Source organism: Antrostomus carolinensis, unplaced genomic scaffold (genome assembly GCF_000700745.2).
Source record: "Antrostomus carolinensis isolate BGI_N321 unplaced genomic scaffold, ASM70074v2 scaffold16907, whole genome shotgun sequence".
Classification (NCBI taxonomy): Eukaryota; Metazoa; Chordata; class Aves; order Caprimulgiformes; family Caprimulgidae; genus Antrostomus; species Antrostomus carolinensis.
Window position 1 is genome coordinate 45,883 of NW_010326838.1, and position 16,161 is coordinate 62,043.

Below are 16,161 nucleotides of genomic sequence, written 5' to 3' on the forward strand. Positions count from 1 at the left end.
CTAAATCAAGAGGAGTACTCATAAGATGTACTTAAATATGAAAAAATTGAAGAATCTGTCTTTGAATATAACTCTAAAACCGTAGAATCTCCACAAAAATCTCAGGTGAATGCTCTGTGCCAGCGCATCCCTAGATATTTTCCCTGTGTGCAAAGGGCATCATCTTCCCCCTCCAAAAGCAGAGCCAGGAATGGCAGCTGTTCCATAGCAACTCTAACCCACCAAAAAGTAAATCACTTGGGAAAATTGGGAGAAACAGCATCCACCAATTATTTATACATGCTATTCAGAATAGTGCTTTTTTTTTTGCTTTTTTTTTTTTTCATTTTACTCAGACACTTCCACTTTAGATCAGTAGAAACACTATTTTCAGTTTGTTAAAGTGTGCCCTTTTTTACAGGTTTCTGGAACATTTTTCTTTTTTGCAAAGAGCAATTAACTTTAGATTTAGTTTTTGTTTTTTTAAAGAATGCACAAATCTCCCAGTACTCAACTACACTTCAAAAGATACTAGACTAGCATAGTTGAATGAAAAGAAGAATAAAGCTTTAGACTTTTTTTTCTAAATCTGAAGTCCACAAACAAGGACTCCACAAATATCATATTGACTTTTTTTCAGGATAACTATAAAATTACTTTAAAAGCATTAAAAATACATTAAAATATTACTCACAATTAAGGGATCTTCTCGTCCCATTGTAATAACACTTCTGTTCACTGTGCGTAATAACTGTACCATTATTTCTTGAATATGGTAATAAGTTGACACCTGTAAATGAAAAAAAGTTTTGATATTAAATCCATATCTCTTGTAAAAGAAAGACAAAACCAATTCTTTACATATTGACAGTTCAAGTTGTATAATATAACCACCCTATTGAAAGAATGACACTAATTCTTCTTGCTCATGCTGCTCCTTAGTTCCAGCAATTTCAGTGGAACACTCATTTCAAGTGGCACAGTCCAATTTTAGCCCTAACTATCCCATAACTGTTTTTTGTTTCAAATAGTCACTTCCCATACCTCACTCAAGGGACTCTGTTTTTTCAGGAACTGAGTAGCTTATAATTTAATAGCAACACCCTGGTAACAGACAGTTGAGGCAAATTGTATCACAGTTCTCCACATCTGTCAATGGCTCTCAGGGTAGTCTGAAGCTCAACAATATTCTTAGCTTGCAATAAGAAAGTATGCAATTATTAAAGAAGAAAGTTATCTTCATTTCACTTTCCAGCTCTGTGAGGGCACAAGCTGAAGATGGTCTGTTCTTTGGCCTCACTGCCAATCTGGTTGACTGAGACTACACTAGACACCTGTCAGCACCAAGTTTTGAGTGATCTTTGCAGCCCAATAACAAATATTCACCAACTCACATCAAATGATAAGTAGCCCTGGCACGTTGCCTGCAAAAGGATATTTGATTATTTTAAAATACTGAGCAGAAGGGTATAACTTTATATTAAACAATTTCACTGACGTTACTCTGATCACTAGATGATGTTGGAAGCTAGCATGCAACAATTCAAGAAAGAAAAAGTCTAAACGAATTTATAATAAGGGAAAAAAAAGAAAAAAAAAAACAAAGTTACACTGAACAAGGCGCCTCTTTAGCATCACACGTAGTATGGAAAGAACACCATAATCACAGGAGCCACAGTGATTTCTTAACAATCTTTTAGGTGGCTGAGCTCCAATACCACCCCAGGAGAAGCTGCTAATGACTGTTTTTCCTCTGAGACATCCAACATTGTCTTCCTCCTTTCTACTGTTACGACTGACCTGGAACAGGTCAGCATCCCTTGCAATAGAAACCTTCCTCATATCTAGTCTTTTATTTAGTAATACCATTTAGTCTTATTGTGTCCTTCAACTACAACACAGGCAAGCTTAAATTATCTTCTTGCCTGTCACAGCATTTCAAAAGTTACTATTCTATAAATGAACAATGTATTCACAGAATAATTTGTTTGTGGTTTGTGTTTCTTTAAAAAAAAAAAAAATTCTGGTACAGTCCCATATTTATAAAAAGACTACACCTGACAGTTGCTGCACAGAAGACATTCGTTGGGGTGCTTACACAAAGCCACTTTCTCTTCCCTCTCCTCCACTTGCCTATATGCATACTGTGAGCTTTAAGGTTTATGTCAATTAAATACCATGAAAACCATACAGTGCATTGGCTTTTTGTATTTTAAATGCACCCGAAATAACAGTGCATCTCTCCCCATATCAACTTTAATAATCAACCAAATATTCTTCTTGTCTCTATTTTTTTTTCCCTCTTTGTTCACCTGTTGTGGAACAGATGAAACCTGTTCCAGTGTTTCACCACTCTAATTATTTTTTCCTTATATCTTGTCTGAATCGACCCTCTTTTAGTTTAAAACCATCAGCTCTATGGCCTATCACCATAGGCCCTGCCAAATGTTTGTCCCCATCTTTCTTAAAAGCCCCTTTCATGTATTGAAAGGCCTCAATAAGGTCTCCCTGAAACCTTCTTTTCTCCAGGCTGAACAGCCCCAACTCTTTCAGCCTGTCCTCATATGAGAGGTGCTTCAGCCCTCTAATCATTTTTGTGGCCCTCCTCTGGACCCACTTCAGCAGGTCCATGTCTTTCTTGTGCTGAGGATTCCAGATCTGGATGCAGCACTGCAGATGGGGTCTCACCAGGTCAGAATCTCCTCCTTCGACCTGCTGGCCACATTTCACTTGATGCATCCCAGGATATGGCTGGTGTTCTGGACTAGGAATGCACATTGCTGGCTCATGTCCAGCTTTTCATCCACTAGTACCCCCAAAGTCCTATTCTCCACGGGGGACTGCCACGATCTAGGTGCAGGACCCTGCACTTGGCCTTGTTGAATCTCATGAGGTTCACATGGGCCCACTTCTCAAGCTTGTCCAGTTTCCTCTGGATGGCATCCCGTCCCTCAGGCATGTCAGCCTGTCAGCTTGGTGTCATAATAATCAAATTCATTTCAATATTTATTCCATAGAACTTTACCAGTCAAAACTAGAAAAGCCTAAACCTCTGTTAGGAAAAAAACAAGGCGGTCCCGCTATCTTTAATAATACTATAGTGATTTACAGTAGCTGACTATTTAAAGATTATAAAATTGAGAAATAAAAGAAGCTAGTGTAGTTTCCAGTACTTCACCCTTACAACCTCAACTGCTCTTTAACTTAATTTTATGAAAAATAGGATAAAAGTTCAATTCACTACTGACTTGTATTAAAATTTTACATGAGATTTATCAGCATCAATAATTTACTAGCTAATCAGCTCAGGCTTACTACAGACTTTGGCCATCTACATCATCATCAATACTTACAGGGTCCTGACAGCTCAGAACCTCCAGGATGCTATTGAGTAATTCAATACAGTACTTCTTTTCTTGGACCTGAAGCTGCTGATCATCCTTCTGTTCCAGTAATTCCTTCAGCTCTTTTGTAATCACAGGAAGCAGAATGTCCCTGCATTCTGAAAGAAAGCAAATTATCTTAAGAACAAATGTAAATCAAATGCTACTTGCAAACAAATCCTCGTCCAAACAGTGAAACACAACATGCTCTAGCAGCTACAGTCCCTTTCAACTGATTTTCCAGTCATGCCTCAGGGATATTCTGAAACTTGTTTGATATTTTTGTAAGTCAACAGTATTTCTCATACATGAAAAACACAACTTCTCGATAAAAATAAGTCTGTTTCAGTCAAGTTCTGAAGGCTCTTTAGCTCGTCCCAAACCCTTAGGGAAAAAATATTCACTTTACATACAAAACATCTGGAAATAAGCTATGTTTTACTAGTGACAAGATTTTAGTGTAAGAAAAATACTATACTTAGCAAATTATTCTTTCTGAAAATAAGACACAAACAGCAACAGAATTGTTCCATGTTCTATTTTGAAATATACCTTCTAAGAATACATAAAAGACTGCAGACAAGGAAAAGACTTAATGAAAGGCCTATCAAGTCTGTAAGAGTGAGAGCTATGAATACATTCATCCTTACTAAAATGTAAGGAAGCTGACACAAATAGTAAAATACATTTAAATCTCACATGTACAATGACTTTTTAATACAAAGGTGCTTTTGGTAAATTATGTGAGGACAAAATGCATAAATTTGAAATAACTTCAATGAAGGCACTGTCTATGACTAAAACGTACAGATGTTTTTTCCTAATCTAATTGATATATGTCACTGAGTAATTTAAGTAGCAAGTTACTTGTACAGTGCTATGTAATTAAACAGAGTACAGCACAGCATGAATAATGTCAAGCATGTGCTTCCAAGATTTGTTATATTTATGAAAATAACCTGGAAAGAAAGCAGAGCTAAATGTAGCTTCAAAGGTTCCACCTCAGAATAAAATTTGTATAGAACGTCACAGACAGTGAACTGAAGTTCTTACTCATTTCCATTCAACTGATTTCTTACTGCTTAAAATTCTTGTCTGTCTTAACTCTTTGGAAAAATGTTTGTATCACCAACTGGATACTATTTTCTATCAATACCACATATCACAGTTTCTGAAAAAATAACAGAACAAAACTAGAAAACTTCTTAATTATTGCAAACTTAAATTAAAATGTATTTTTTTGGTTTTTTTCTTTTAATCATGATTAAGAACACCTTTATGAACACATTCAGGATCCTCAGTGGTAAACAAGTGGAGTGTGAGATGCAGTAAAACTGTTTCCAATGTGATTTAACACAAGCCAGTGGCTCAAAATCCCCCAAATAAGGGTGCTAGTACAAGAAGACAGGAGGGTAAGAAAGAAAGAGAAAAAGAATGAGAAGTAGATTATAAATTTCTGAATCTTGTAGGTGAAGTAACAGAAGCCATCCTTGCAGATTATTCTTATTTCAAGTAACAGCTTCAAGCCATACAAAGTCACAAGCTTTGTCCGAGCCTCACATCTAAGGGGCAGCATAATTTCTTGTCTCAGAAAGTATCTCCACTCTTGGTAATGCCAGAACATGAATAAAAAGCTATTTATCTGATTTTCTATAACCCTTGTTCCAAGCTACAAGAAAAATCTTACTCAATAACTACATGACACACTCACTAGTAAAACAGCAGTTAAAGAACACATATCAAACACAAGAGTTGTTCAAAGAGCAGCATAAAAAGTTATTTCACACAGCTTAGAGTTCACGTATGTGACCAATTCTGCAAACAGACAAGTTTCCTGCACTTAGTGTAGGTCACAGACTGCCACTCTGATTCAGAAACCAAAGAGCTGCACTTAGCAAGCACTTCCTAGAGCATACTAGCACTCTAAAGCACTGCTGTGTGGATTTGTGTCCATGGACACAAACTCCCCTCCAAAAGTCATCGATACTGATAGATAGGTAGTCACCAACTGTAGACATTAAGCATTATACAGTTTTCTGAAACTGAGCTGTAATTTGATAATTAGCAAATCTTTCTTGATTTGCTCAAATGAACCACTTCTAATAATTAATTATAAATGTAAAAAAATAGTGTCATTAGCTTCTTGACCAAAACTAAACGAAAACAAAGAAACAGCATTAACAATGTTAAAAGTTACATGCAATACCTTTAAAACTTGCTGAAATTCTTTAATAAGAAAAGGTTTATATACTCAGTCAACAAGTAAGTACAAGTTTTAAATTGGATTATTACCTGCCTACTTTTGAAAAATCTGGAAAACAACTTTAGTTCTGTTTTTATGGTAATCTGTGGAAACTGTCCTTCCACAGTCTAGGCTTATTCAGGGGGAAACAATTCATAGTATGATCAATTCAGGATTAATTCATCAAGGTTCTGACTACTCAAAAAAATATTTAACATATTTTTTCCTTTGGGCATAACATTTATTGCTAACCAAGTTCCATTTCATGATGACTACAAAAAAGACTGTTAAGTGTACCAGTGTAAATACCTACTAAACCTACTAGTATAAACACTCACTTCTCTAAAACAACATTCCCACCACAGAGTTGGGCTGAAAGAGTCATTTGCCGGTCTTTTAACTTCTCCATACAGTCCATACGCTGCTGAGATAGAAGCTGCACATCACCTCAGCAAGATACATGCACAGAACATGCTTATGAAGTTGCAAACAAGAAATTAAAAAGGGACTGCAGTGGATTTCCAGACTGTTACTGAAAGATAGTATGCATTTAACAGAATTCAAAGTGGATCAGACAAAAAAGGAGTCACAACTGAAGCAAGCAGTTCAGAGTGGATATAAGAAAAAACCTCTTCCTCATGAATACAACCAAGCAGCGGAACAAACATGTTGCCCAGTCTCTGTCCTTGGAGGTTTTCAAGACCCAACCAGAGCAAGCCCAGAACAACCTGGTCTGACCTCACAGTTGATGCCATTTTGAGTGGGAGGTTGCACTAGACACATTCTCAGGTTCCTTGAACTATTGTATGATTCTTTATTGCAAAAACTGCTAATTAATGGCAGCATAGTGGTAGCTTGCTGCACTGCAAATGACCAATTGCTGATCGTCATAAACAGAAGATAGTAGCCAGCTACTGATACCAAGTCCCAGCACACAACAAGAAATTTACAGGAGACTGCTAGATCTTGAATCTGTGAAAAATGAATGGATACTGTCAGAAAGTTAGGAACAAAGATACTTCTCTACATACATAACTATACATGCAAATAATTACATTTTTAGGGCTTGTCATTTTTTTCATCCGTAGACTTACACATCAAGGTTTCTTATACCAGAAGAGATGACATCAGAATCATGACTCTAAAGACAGATAGGAGGAACCTATTTCTTGGCAACTCAGTCTGTAGTGCTTGCACAGAATCCACAGAGAGGCAAGAAAAAATACTTCACATATATTTAACCTGTATGAAAATACATATGCAGCAAGCACTGAGGGACATCAAAAATTCAGTTTCTCTTTTCTGATACCCACTCTGCCTCATCTCTGTTCTCCTTTTCAGATTCTCTAACTGCATGCAAGATATGCTGAAGGAATGATTCATCCATCTTTCCTATAGCATTGTGGATCCAATACACTAACCCAAATAATAGGCAATAAAGTGTAACACTGCACAGACTTATTTGCAGCTATATCTATGTCTATATATGGCAGTATTTTGTGTCACAAGTTCTCTGCTCTGAACCTGCTGTGTACCAACTCCATTTCTTATAAATATGCATAACTATTACTCTAACATTCTACAATACACACAGTAACAGCTACAATTAATACAACATGAAGATGGACATATTTAGACAAACACATCCAACCTTTAACTAATCTGCAATCACGTCATAGGAATACAGATCCCAAATCAACAGTGTGTAAAAAATTTAGTCAGCAACTGTTTGCTCTTAACTATCATTCTTAAAAATAGTGCATTTCCACTTCAAAAAAATCAGCAGGCACTGCTGAGCTAACAGGGTTGCTCACATGAAAGTTCAAAGTAGTATCAAATTATGTGACATCTCAGCTGCTTTTCAGCACTCACAAAGAGGATGGAATGTTATATGTGCATACCAGTTTCACATCTGACAGGATAAATATAATTATTGCCCCCTACTCCTCCAAAATAATATCTAGCTGGATTTTTAAGCCGTTAAGATCTTCCTTGAAATGTCTGACAGCTAAAAAATACAAAATTTCACTTTGGGTAACTTCTAAAGTTACAGGAAGCAAATGGATAACAAGCCATAATAAAAGCTATATTTAATGAGCTTTATTTCAAATGTAAAGTAAGAGACTACACTGAACAAAGTCACTGATCAAGGGGCAATCCTGTATTTTAGTAAAAGTACATTTAAATTTCTACTCATATAGAAAAAAAGCTAGGACTTCAAGGTAGGAATTATGTGTATATTAGTCACTGAATTACATCTGACTTCACATGCCAGTGATACCACTTGACTAATAATCAGGAAGCGTAGAGGAGATAAGAAGTTACCAGTTGCACTGAACACCTTAAAGAGGAGTGAAAGTAAACTTCATTGAATTTAAAACTCCTCCATACCAGGGTTTCAGAGACCGTTTGAAACTCTTCCTAATAGAATGCAAAAAGCCAACTGTTGTCTACAACTCATTTTAAAACCACACACACACACACACACACGTATTTTGGTAAAAGAAATAAGTCTTTGACATAATTCTTCTTCTCCATAAAGCCATTCCATACTGCAACATTAAGAAAGCAGGGCTGCTTCTGTAGACAAAATTTTCCTATTCTACTGACAGGACAGCTGAGGCAGAAGGTACAATTGATTTCCTCCAGTTTTAAGAGCTAATTACTCTGCAGGCTTCATTACTCCCATTACTCATATTTTGCATTATAAATTAAAATTTGATCCATATTTGATATATACAGAATCTACTAAAAGAACTTAACATATGCGGCTGATCAATTATTTAAATTGCATATTCAGATGTGAACAATGTTGAAGTGTCAAGCTACATAAAAATTCAAAGGTCCTTTAACCAGCCTTAGCTATATTATTTCCTTTTTTAAAAAAAAAAAAACCCAAACAAACCCAACTTGCAGTTGTAATGAATGGGAAAATTGTTCAATATAGTTTTATAAGCAAATTGTACTTTTTTGAGTTAATTATTTTGGTTTAGTTAAGGCTATATGCCTGTATTTTGTGAATGACTCCTAGATAAACTTAGCTTGTTAGTTAAGGCAATACAGGAGAATTACTTTGTTTTGTGTGTGGTAAACAACTCAGATAATGTACTTTTGTAAATAATACAGGACATTATTCAACAAAAGACAATAATCTTAGAAAAGGGAAATTAATTAGGTTTTATAAGATAAAGTTATCCCATATGAGGATGCAATTCCAAGATGTTCTGATAAACCCATACAATCAAAGTAACTGAAAAAGACCAGCACTTGTAGCAAAGAAGCTCTGGTCTCAGCCTGAGCCTACAGGTGGACTAGTATTAACATACAACTGTAGTCATGCCTCCTCATCTTTAAAAATGTTAAAAACATTTCACTAGAACATTATACAAAATATGAAATTGCCCTATTATCTTGGGACAGATAAAAGTTTATTGAATGGGTATATAAATTCCAGATTATAATATTAAGGTACCACTGCACAAGTTAAGTAAGAAAAATGTGCAAAGTGCTCATTTGAGCATCAACAACTCGTTAGGTAAGGAAAAGGACAAAAAAAAAAAAAAAAAAAAAAAGGAAGACAGCAATCAAGAAAAGAAATAGCCAAAGTAAAATTTTCTGTTGTAGTATCTGATGATCTGGACTCATTACTGAATGCACCATCAGTAAGTGTGCAGATGACACCAAGTTGGACAGCATTGTTGATCTGCTTGAGGGTAAGAAGGCTCTACAGAGGGATATGGACAGGCTTGATCAATGGGCCAAGGCCACTTGTATGAGGTTCAACAAGGTCAAGTCCTGTACTTGTGTCACAACAACCCCATGCAACCATACAGGCTTGTGGAAAAGTGAATGGAGAGCTGCCCAGCAGAAAAGGACCTGGGGCTGTTGGTTGATAACTGGCTGAATATGAGCCAGCAGTGTGCTCAGGTGGCCAAGAAGGCAAATAGCATCCTGGTCTGTATCAGAAATAGTGTGGCCAGCAAGAGTAGGGAAGTGAACATCACCCTGTACTTGGCCCTGGTGAGAGGGCACCTCAGGTACTGTGTTCAGTTTTGGGCCTGTCACTGCAAGAAAGATATTGAGGTGCTGCAGTGTGTCCAAAAAAGAGCAATGAAGCTGGTGAAGGGTCTAGAGGACAAGTCTCATGAGAAGCAGCTGAGGGAACTGGGGTGGTTTAGTCCAGAGTAAAGGAGGCTGAAGCTTATGGCTCTCTATAGCTACCTGAAAGGAGGTTGTAGCAAGGTGCGTGTCAGTCTTTTCCCACATAGCAGGTGACAGGATGAGAAGAAACTGCCTCAAGGGTTATCAAGCACTGTAATAGCCTACCCAGGACAGCGGTGGAGTCACCAACCCTGGAAGTATTTGAAAGACATGTAGACTTGGTGCTTAGGGACACGGTTTAGTGGTGTACTTGGCAGGTTAGGTTTATGGTTGGACTCGATCTTAAGTGTCTTTTCCAACCTAAATGATTCTATGACTAACCGATCCACTTACAGATATCTCCCACCCCTGACCAAGAAAGCTCAAGACAGATGGGGGAAAGACATGGAGGGTGGGGGGATAATAGATGTCTATTTAAGTAGTATCTGCTTTTTTGCTTGATAAATTATGTGGTAAGATTGCCAGCAAAGAAATATACTCTTTCCTAATGTTCAAATCCATGAAAAAACAACTGTTCTGTTTTTTTTTTCTAGAAGCCAGAATAAAACATGTGCTGCTCCAAACTGTATTTGAACACATAAGACATCAACATACAGTTTGAGCATCTTGTATGTATTTCATCAAAGTCTGTCAAGAGACATAGTTCTACATATTTATCAATGCCAAATTCCAACACACTTCTTGGAGAGAAGTTCCCTGGTAACATCTTCCTGCACAAGGACAGGTAGATTCATTCTGGTAAAAGATTAAGCCAAGTTAGATGTTTTTGCATCTAGGTTGGGTGTTTTGGGTTTGTTTTTTTTGTTGTTTTTTGTTTGTTTGTTTTTGGGGGAAGTGGGTTGTTTTGGGGGAGAGGTTGTTGTTGTTGGGGTTTTTCTTAATCTGTCTATTCACTTTATTCTCCTTCAGAAGATATCTAATGATTTCTTCTGTACCAGGTAAGTGAAATTCAAATCCCAAGTCATTAATGCAATAATGTCATTAAAAAAGACATTTGGGTCTCTTTCAGCAAAAATCACAGACGGTCTTCATTCCTGACTGCCTCATACGCACAGCCAAAATGGTAATAAAGATTTAACACCAGTTTTGTTTCCCTTAGGAAACACTACTCTTGGTTCCCTGGCATGCTTGTAGTCATACCCATCTGTTAGGATGGCTTCATGCCCACTTAAAACTGGCAAGCCAATTTAATAAGGACATAGGTGTCATCTGAATACAGATTTAGAGCAAAATCAGTGAACATCATTCTCTCAACAAGGAAAGACTTCTGATAGCAGTCAGCTCTCAATAAAAGCACCATGCTTTTTCATTAAGGATGTCTGTTCACAACTGCAGGCAACTTTCTATCAAGTCTCCCCCTTCACTATTTGCCCTTTAACTCTCTTTTGGGAGCCCAAAAGTAATGAATCTTAAATTGTATCTATTTTATTCATTGCTAAATCTAAATTCAAATTTCACAGTTCAGATAAGAGCCATAGAAAGGAGAGGTGCTGTAGGTCACCTATAGACTGACAGCACTGTAGGATACAAATTCTTTGTCTCCTGGAATCTAGCACTAACATAGGAAGGAGAAACACAATGGTTGATCCTGTGAAGCCAGCACAACTGACCATTCAAAAGCAAGTGTCAGCAAGTAAGGTTAGATACAGATTAGGTACAGCAGTAATCGTCAAAGCACACCACTGCGATCAAGTTAACACGTCAGAATACATCCATTTCCTAACTTCAAGGCATATGTTCAAGTTTCTCCACTTCTCATGGGAGCTGAGTAATGCCATGTATTCAAAAGCAGCCAGAGTAACATCTAACACTATTGTTGCTGTAGCCAAAACAACACTTTAACTGTTCAGTGCCTTTTCCAGCTTGCAATCATTATAGTCTGCCAGCCTGCCACAAATGCTTGTTAGCATATTGTCTCCGGCAGATTTAAAAGTTCGCCTTGTGTTTGGATTATGGAATACTGATAAATGCCAACTCACATGTTTCCATGTTTTGTTCAATGGACACACAAAATTTTGCCAAAGTAATAGCCTCATTGAACTTCTCCAATATGCCTTTGTTCTCTCTTTTCTACTTGAAGTAGCTGTAAAAACAGAGTTTTTGCACATACATTTGGAAGTTCATTGCTAAAACTAATTTATCTAACTCAATTTAGATTTCCCTCCGTATATCAACATTTTTATAATAACATAACTAAAAAAAACTTCCATAATGGGTCAAGTCTAACAAAAAGTTACCGGCAGTCATATCAAGCATGTCACCAACTCCTCCATAAACAGAAGAAAGTAATGGCTTTAATCTACATGTGTTCATCACAAATACATGCAGACAAATATCTACAGATATGCATATGCCATCCTTATCCATATCAAAATATTGCAGGAATAGAACTCGCAAAAAATAAACACATTATTTGAAGTGATGTATTCAAGATAACATACCCCCCAAAAATACTACTGCATATCACAAAAGGAGGAAGCAAAAAACACCTACTCTCAGAGTGTTTCTTAAATGAATCTTTTCAAAAGTACAAAATTCAAGAATGAATCTATAGGAAAATTTCATATTTCAATACAGAACCATTTTAAAGGAATTTATGAATGGTGAGTATTTTCATTTTTTTCCTAGTAGCTAAAAATGAGTCAAATGCATTAACTACCTCTTCCATTCAAACATTTTAAGATGTTGAGAAGTTGTGCTGAAAACAGTGCAAGAAAACAATAACAGAAAATGAAAAACAAAACTTTGGCTTAAGAACTCATATCAGTAGGAATACAACCTAAGATTATAAGAAGAGTTAAAATCAGTATCTATAACACAATTCTGGTAATAATAATGAAACTGAAAGATGCTTGATCAAAATTATAACATAAAGTTACCAAACCTATTTGCATTTATGACATGCTATATTACAGTTCACCTATTTTATATTACTGGTTTCTGATTAAATTTAATATTACAGTATTTAAGATTATAATATAATCAAAAAGATGTCATAGTTTAACCTCTACATAATAATGTACAAACACACATTATCCATTGCACAAGACCGACCTTTTTACAAGTTTCCTCAGCTGCACCTCAAAAATTTAGGATACAATTCTATGTATTATTTATAAAGGAGTAAGTCTCAGATCTGACTTAAATCTTTGGTCTTCTAGATCACCAACACATGAACTACCAATACTCTCCAAGCAGTGAAATGAAAGAATCAGAATATTTCAGAGGTAACAAAACTCAGTAACATACACAAGAATGTTAGGAAACCAGTCCAATTATGGGTGTTTGCAAGTACCTATCTTGTTTAAACAACAGTACAATAGAAAGAGTTCTTCAGTTAGGAGGAAATTACTATAGTCTCAGCATTTCTTCTGGCATCTGGCAAATTAACCCCTACTGCTACCATATGTCTCTTGCTGCTGTTCTTCCAAAATCAGCAAGTGGTTTACATATGCTGAACATGCAGGAGCTATGTTTACAGCCACAGTGAGCAGAGGACTTGGATTTTGAGCCAAGAGACTGAAGCTCTATTCCCACCCCTGCCAGTGACCATCTGTGTGACCTACTTAAGAGTTTAATATTCTTTGGAGTAGATCTCACAATGTTCCGCTACAGCACAAACTCCTAATCAGAAGTGGACCTCTAGAGAATATAAAGTCAAAAGCCAAATGCAGCAGTGTGAATACATACACATTTTATTACATGTTCAAGCATTTTATATTCATTTCACAACAATAAAAATCAATTCTCCCAAGGTTAACTGATTTACAAGTTTAACATAATGTCAGTGAATACTCCATGGTCAGCTTAAAATAAAAATCTAGGTCCAAAACCTATAGTTATAGTATGTGTATATATATACATACACGTATGTATATATACTCAGAAACACTAACTACAATAAAAATTGCATGTAATTTATAAATAGCTATGTCTTAATCTGTTGATCTCTCAAAAAGGGAGAGATGGTCAGGGAATTTTGGCAATAGGTTTCCTAAAAAACCCCAGTGATGCTTTGAAAGTAGCTTTACATAGAAATGAAGCAATTCCAACAAAATTTTAGCAGGTCCAACAGAAAACTTCACAAAAGAGAGAATAATCCATTACATCCCACTATAAAAAGAGAAAGATATATGACAGGAGACAGCGTCTTGTATCATAAATTAGACTTTTAAATCCCATTTGGGTTGCTTATAAAGGACAAGGCAGCCATTTCTTTTCCCCTGCTACTTTTAAATACTGAATTATCAAGTGAAGTGTCAAAAATTAAGTTTAAGAAGATTTCTTGTCATTCAATCAAGAAGGACATAATATTGTCTGAAGACAAAACTGGATAAACATCTGTGCATGTGATCACACATCCTGTAAAATGTTCCTAAATGTTATAGTGAAAATGCACAAGCAGTTGAAAGCATTAGTCTTCCTACATTCAGCCACTCAGACACCTGAACCACAAAGACCCTCTAAGCTGTATTATAGTTACAGAGTGGGAACAAGAAATAAATGCCTTCATCAAAAAAAAAAAAAAAAAAAAAAATTCTATCACTGTAATTTAAAGGCTTGCAAAAGTGCTGTAGCACCATGGGGCTTCTGAAGACCAATCACAGTAGCAGTCAATACGACTGTCCATGCATCCTATCTGACAAAAGCACTCTATTGCAGGACAGCCTACAGTGAAAACTTCTGAAGGCCTGGAAATACATACCAATAAACTCAGCTTAACTTCAAGGTTTCCAATTTCACTTTCATTTATAACTTGTTTAATAAAAACAAATTTCACTTATTTCCTTTATTTTTTTGAAAAAACATGTTCATGTTTTCACAATTCTACTTCCTTAGAAAATGCTGTGAACAACAATGCATAACGGAAAAGAAATATCAATATACAAAATCCAATTAAATTATAAAGACCAGACCATTGGGAATGCAAGTAAATGAACTGAACTAGAACTGTAATGTAATACATGGGAAGAGACTAAATACTAAAGCCTGGAGGAAAAATGGATAATCTGAAACACACGCAAATCAATAGGCTTCACTGTAATTAGCAGTGTAGTTAACTACATTCCATATTCATGGCAGAAAAAATACTACCTGTTCTAGACAAATGTGAACTTTAGTTAATGACACTCTTGGCAATCTTACCTTAATTATCATAGTGCATCTCATTTTGTGATACATTACATATGCTTTCATTCCTGTAAATTACCTTCTACCTCGTAGCTTGGAGTAATGAATCAGGCATTGTCTACACCCTGCAAATACAGTTAGTTCTCTACCCAATTAATTTTTGAATCAACTGTATTTAACGTTGAGCAATAAAAGCATCTTTGGAATTTCTATTTAAAACCACAATACTGTACAAGAAAAAGGACTTTTTTTGCTATTTACTGTGCACAATATTACAATAGCACAGTCCAGAAACTTTTTCATACCACTATAACACCCGAGATACTTAATTGTGTATTGGTCTTTCAGATTCATCAGTGCCTGCCCTTAAAACCTGTTGTGGACTTTCCCCTATGGTAATTACAACTTGAAGGTTAAATCCAAGCAATATGAAAACAAAATATAAATGCAAATAATCATGTCAATTAGAAATAAAACACCTTGTGATTATCCCAAGGCTGACTTTTTGGCATTAACAATGTAGGGCCACGTTGGGTGAAAGGAAAGTTATAAAGATCATCACCCAAAAGAGAAACTCAATTATTAAATGCCCTAACAGATACTTGGGTAACATCACTGAGGCAACTGGAACCTTGTTAGCTGGCCATACTAAAAACATAAAAGCAAGCTATTAATTTGTACATATTATCAAATGCACACACTTTAACTCTCAATTACTAGTGCAAGTTTGGATCGCAATGACCTATTCAGACATACAGGATCCAGTGTAAAGCAGCCAGGCTGGCAAATGGTTCCAGTCTTATATGTTGCCTTTATGTTCTTAACTGCTTGGTTTTGCTGTCAAGTGTTGGCTATTAGCAAAAAATAGCACAGGGAGGTTTTGGACATTATTTTTTTAATTTATAAATTTAAAACTAAATTAATCCACTAACTACCAGTCTAGGAAAAATTAAAATGTATTGATTATCTGGTCAGCAGTATACAAACTCAACATTTGCTGTATGTATAAAAGCTCCTCAGAATTAGAAATCCTCTTAGCAAAATTTCTTATTCATTATTACCTTAAAAATATAGAAACAGAAAACATGTACCCTTTTTATGATTCACAACATATTCTAGGCATTTTCCATGATATATCAGCTATAGATTTCAAGAAATCAGACAAGCTGCATTTACAAACAAGCAGCAATCTATTATTATTATTTATCCAGAAGCAGTAAAAGCTTTACAGAACATTTTGCATTAACCAACCATAGCTAAAGCAAA

At 35.9% G+C, this 16,161-nt stretch overlaps 1 protein-coding gene across 1 annotated transcript in view; it reads right to left on the bottom strand.

The window, feature by feature from the left end:
* The window catches only part of DOCK2 (dedicator of cytokinesis 2), a 111,119-nt gene that overhangs the window by 42,520 nt on the left and 52,438 nt on the right, over positions 1-16,161 (bottom strand). The window contains exons 26-27 of the mRNA XM_010171727.1: positions 3,333-3,481; positions 674-769 (exon numbers count right to left, since the gene is read on the bottom strand). Of these exons, the coding sequence (XP_010170029.1) occupies positions 674-769; positions 3,333-3,481 (245 nt within the window). The remainder of the gene's footprint in view (positions 1-673; positions 770-3,332; positions 3,482-16,161) is intronic.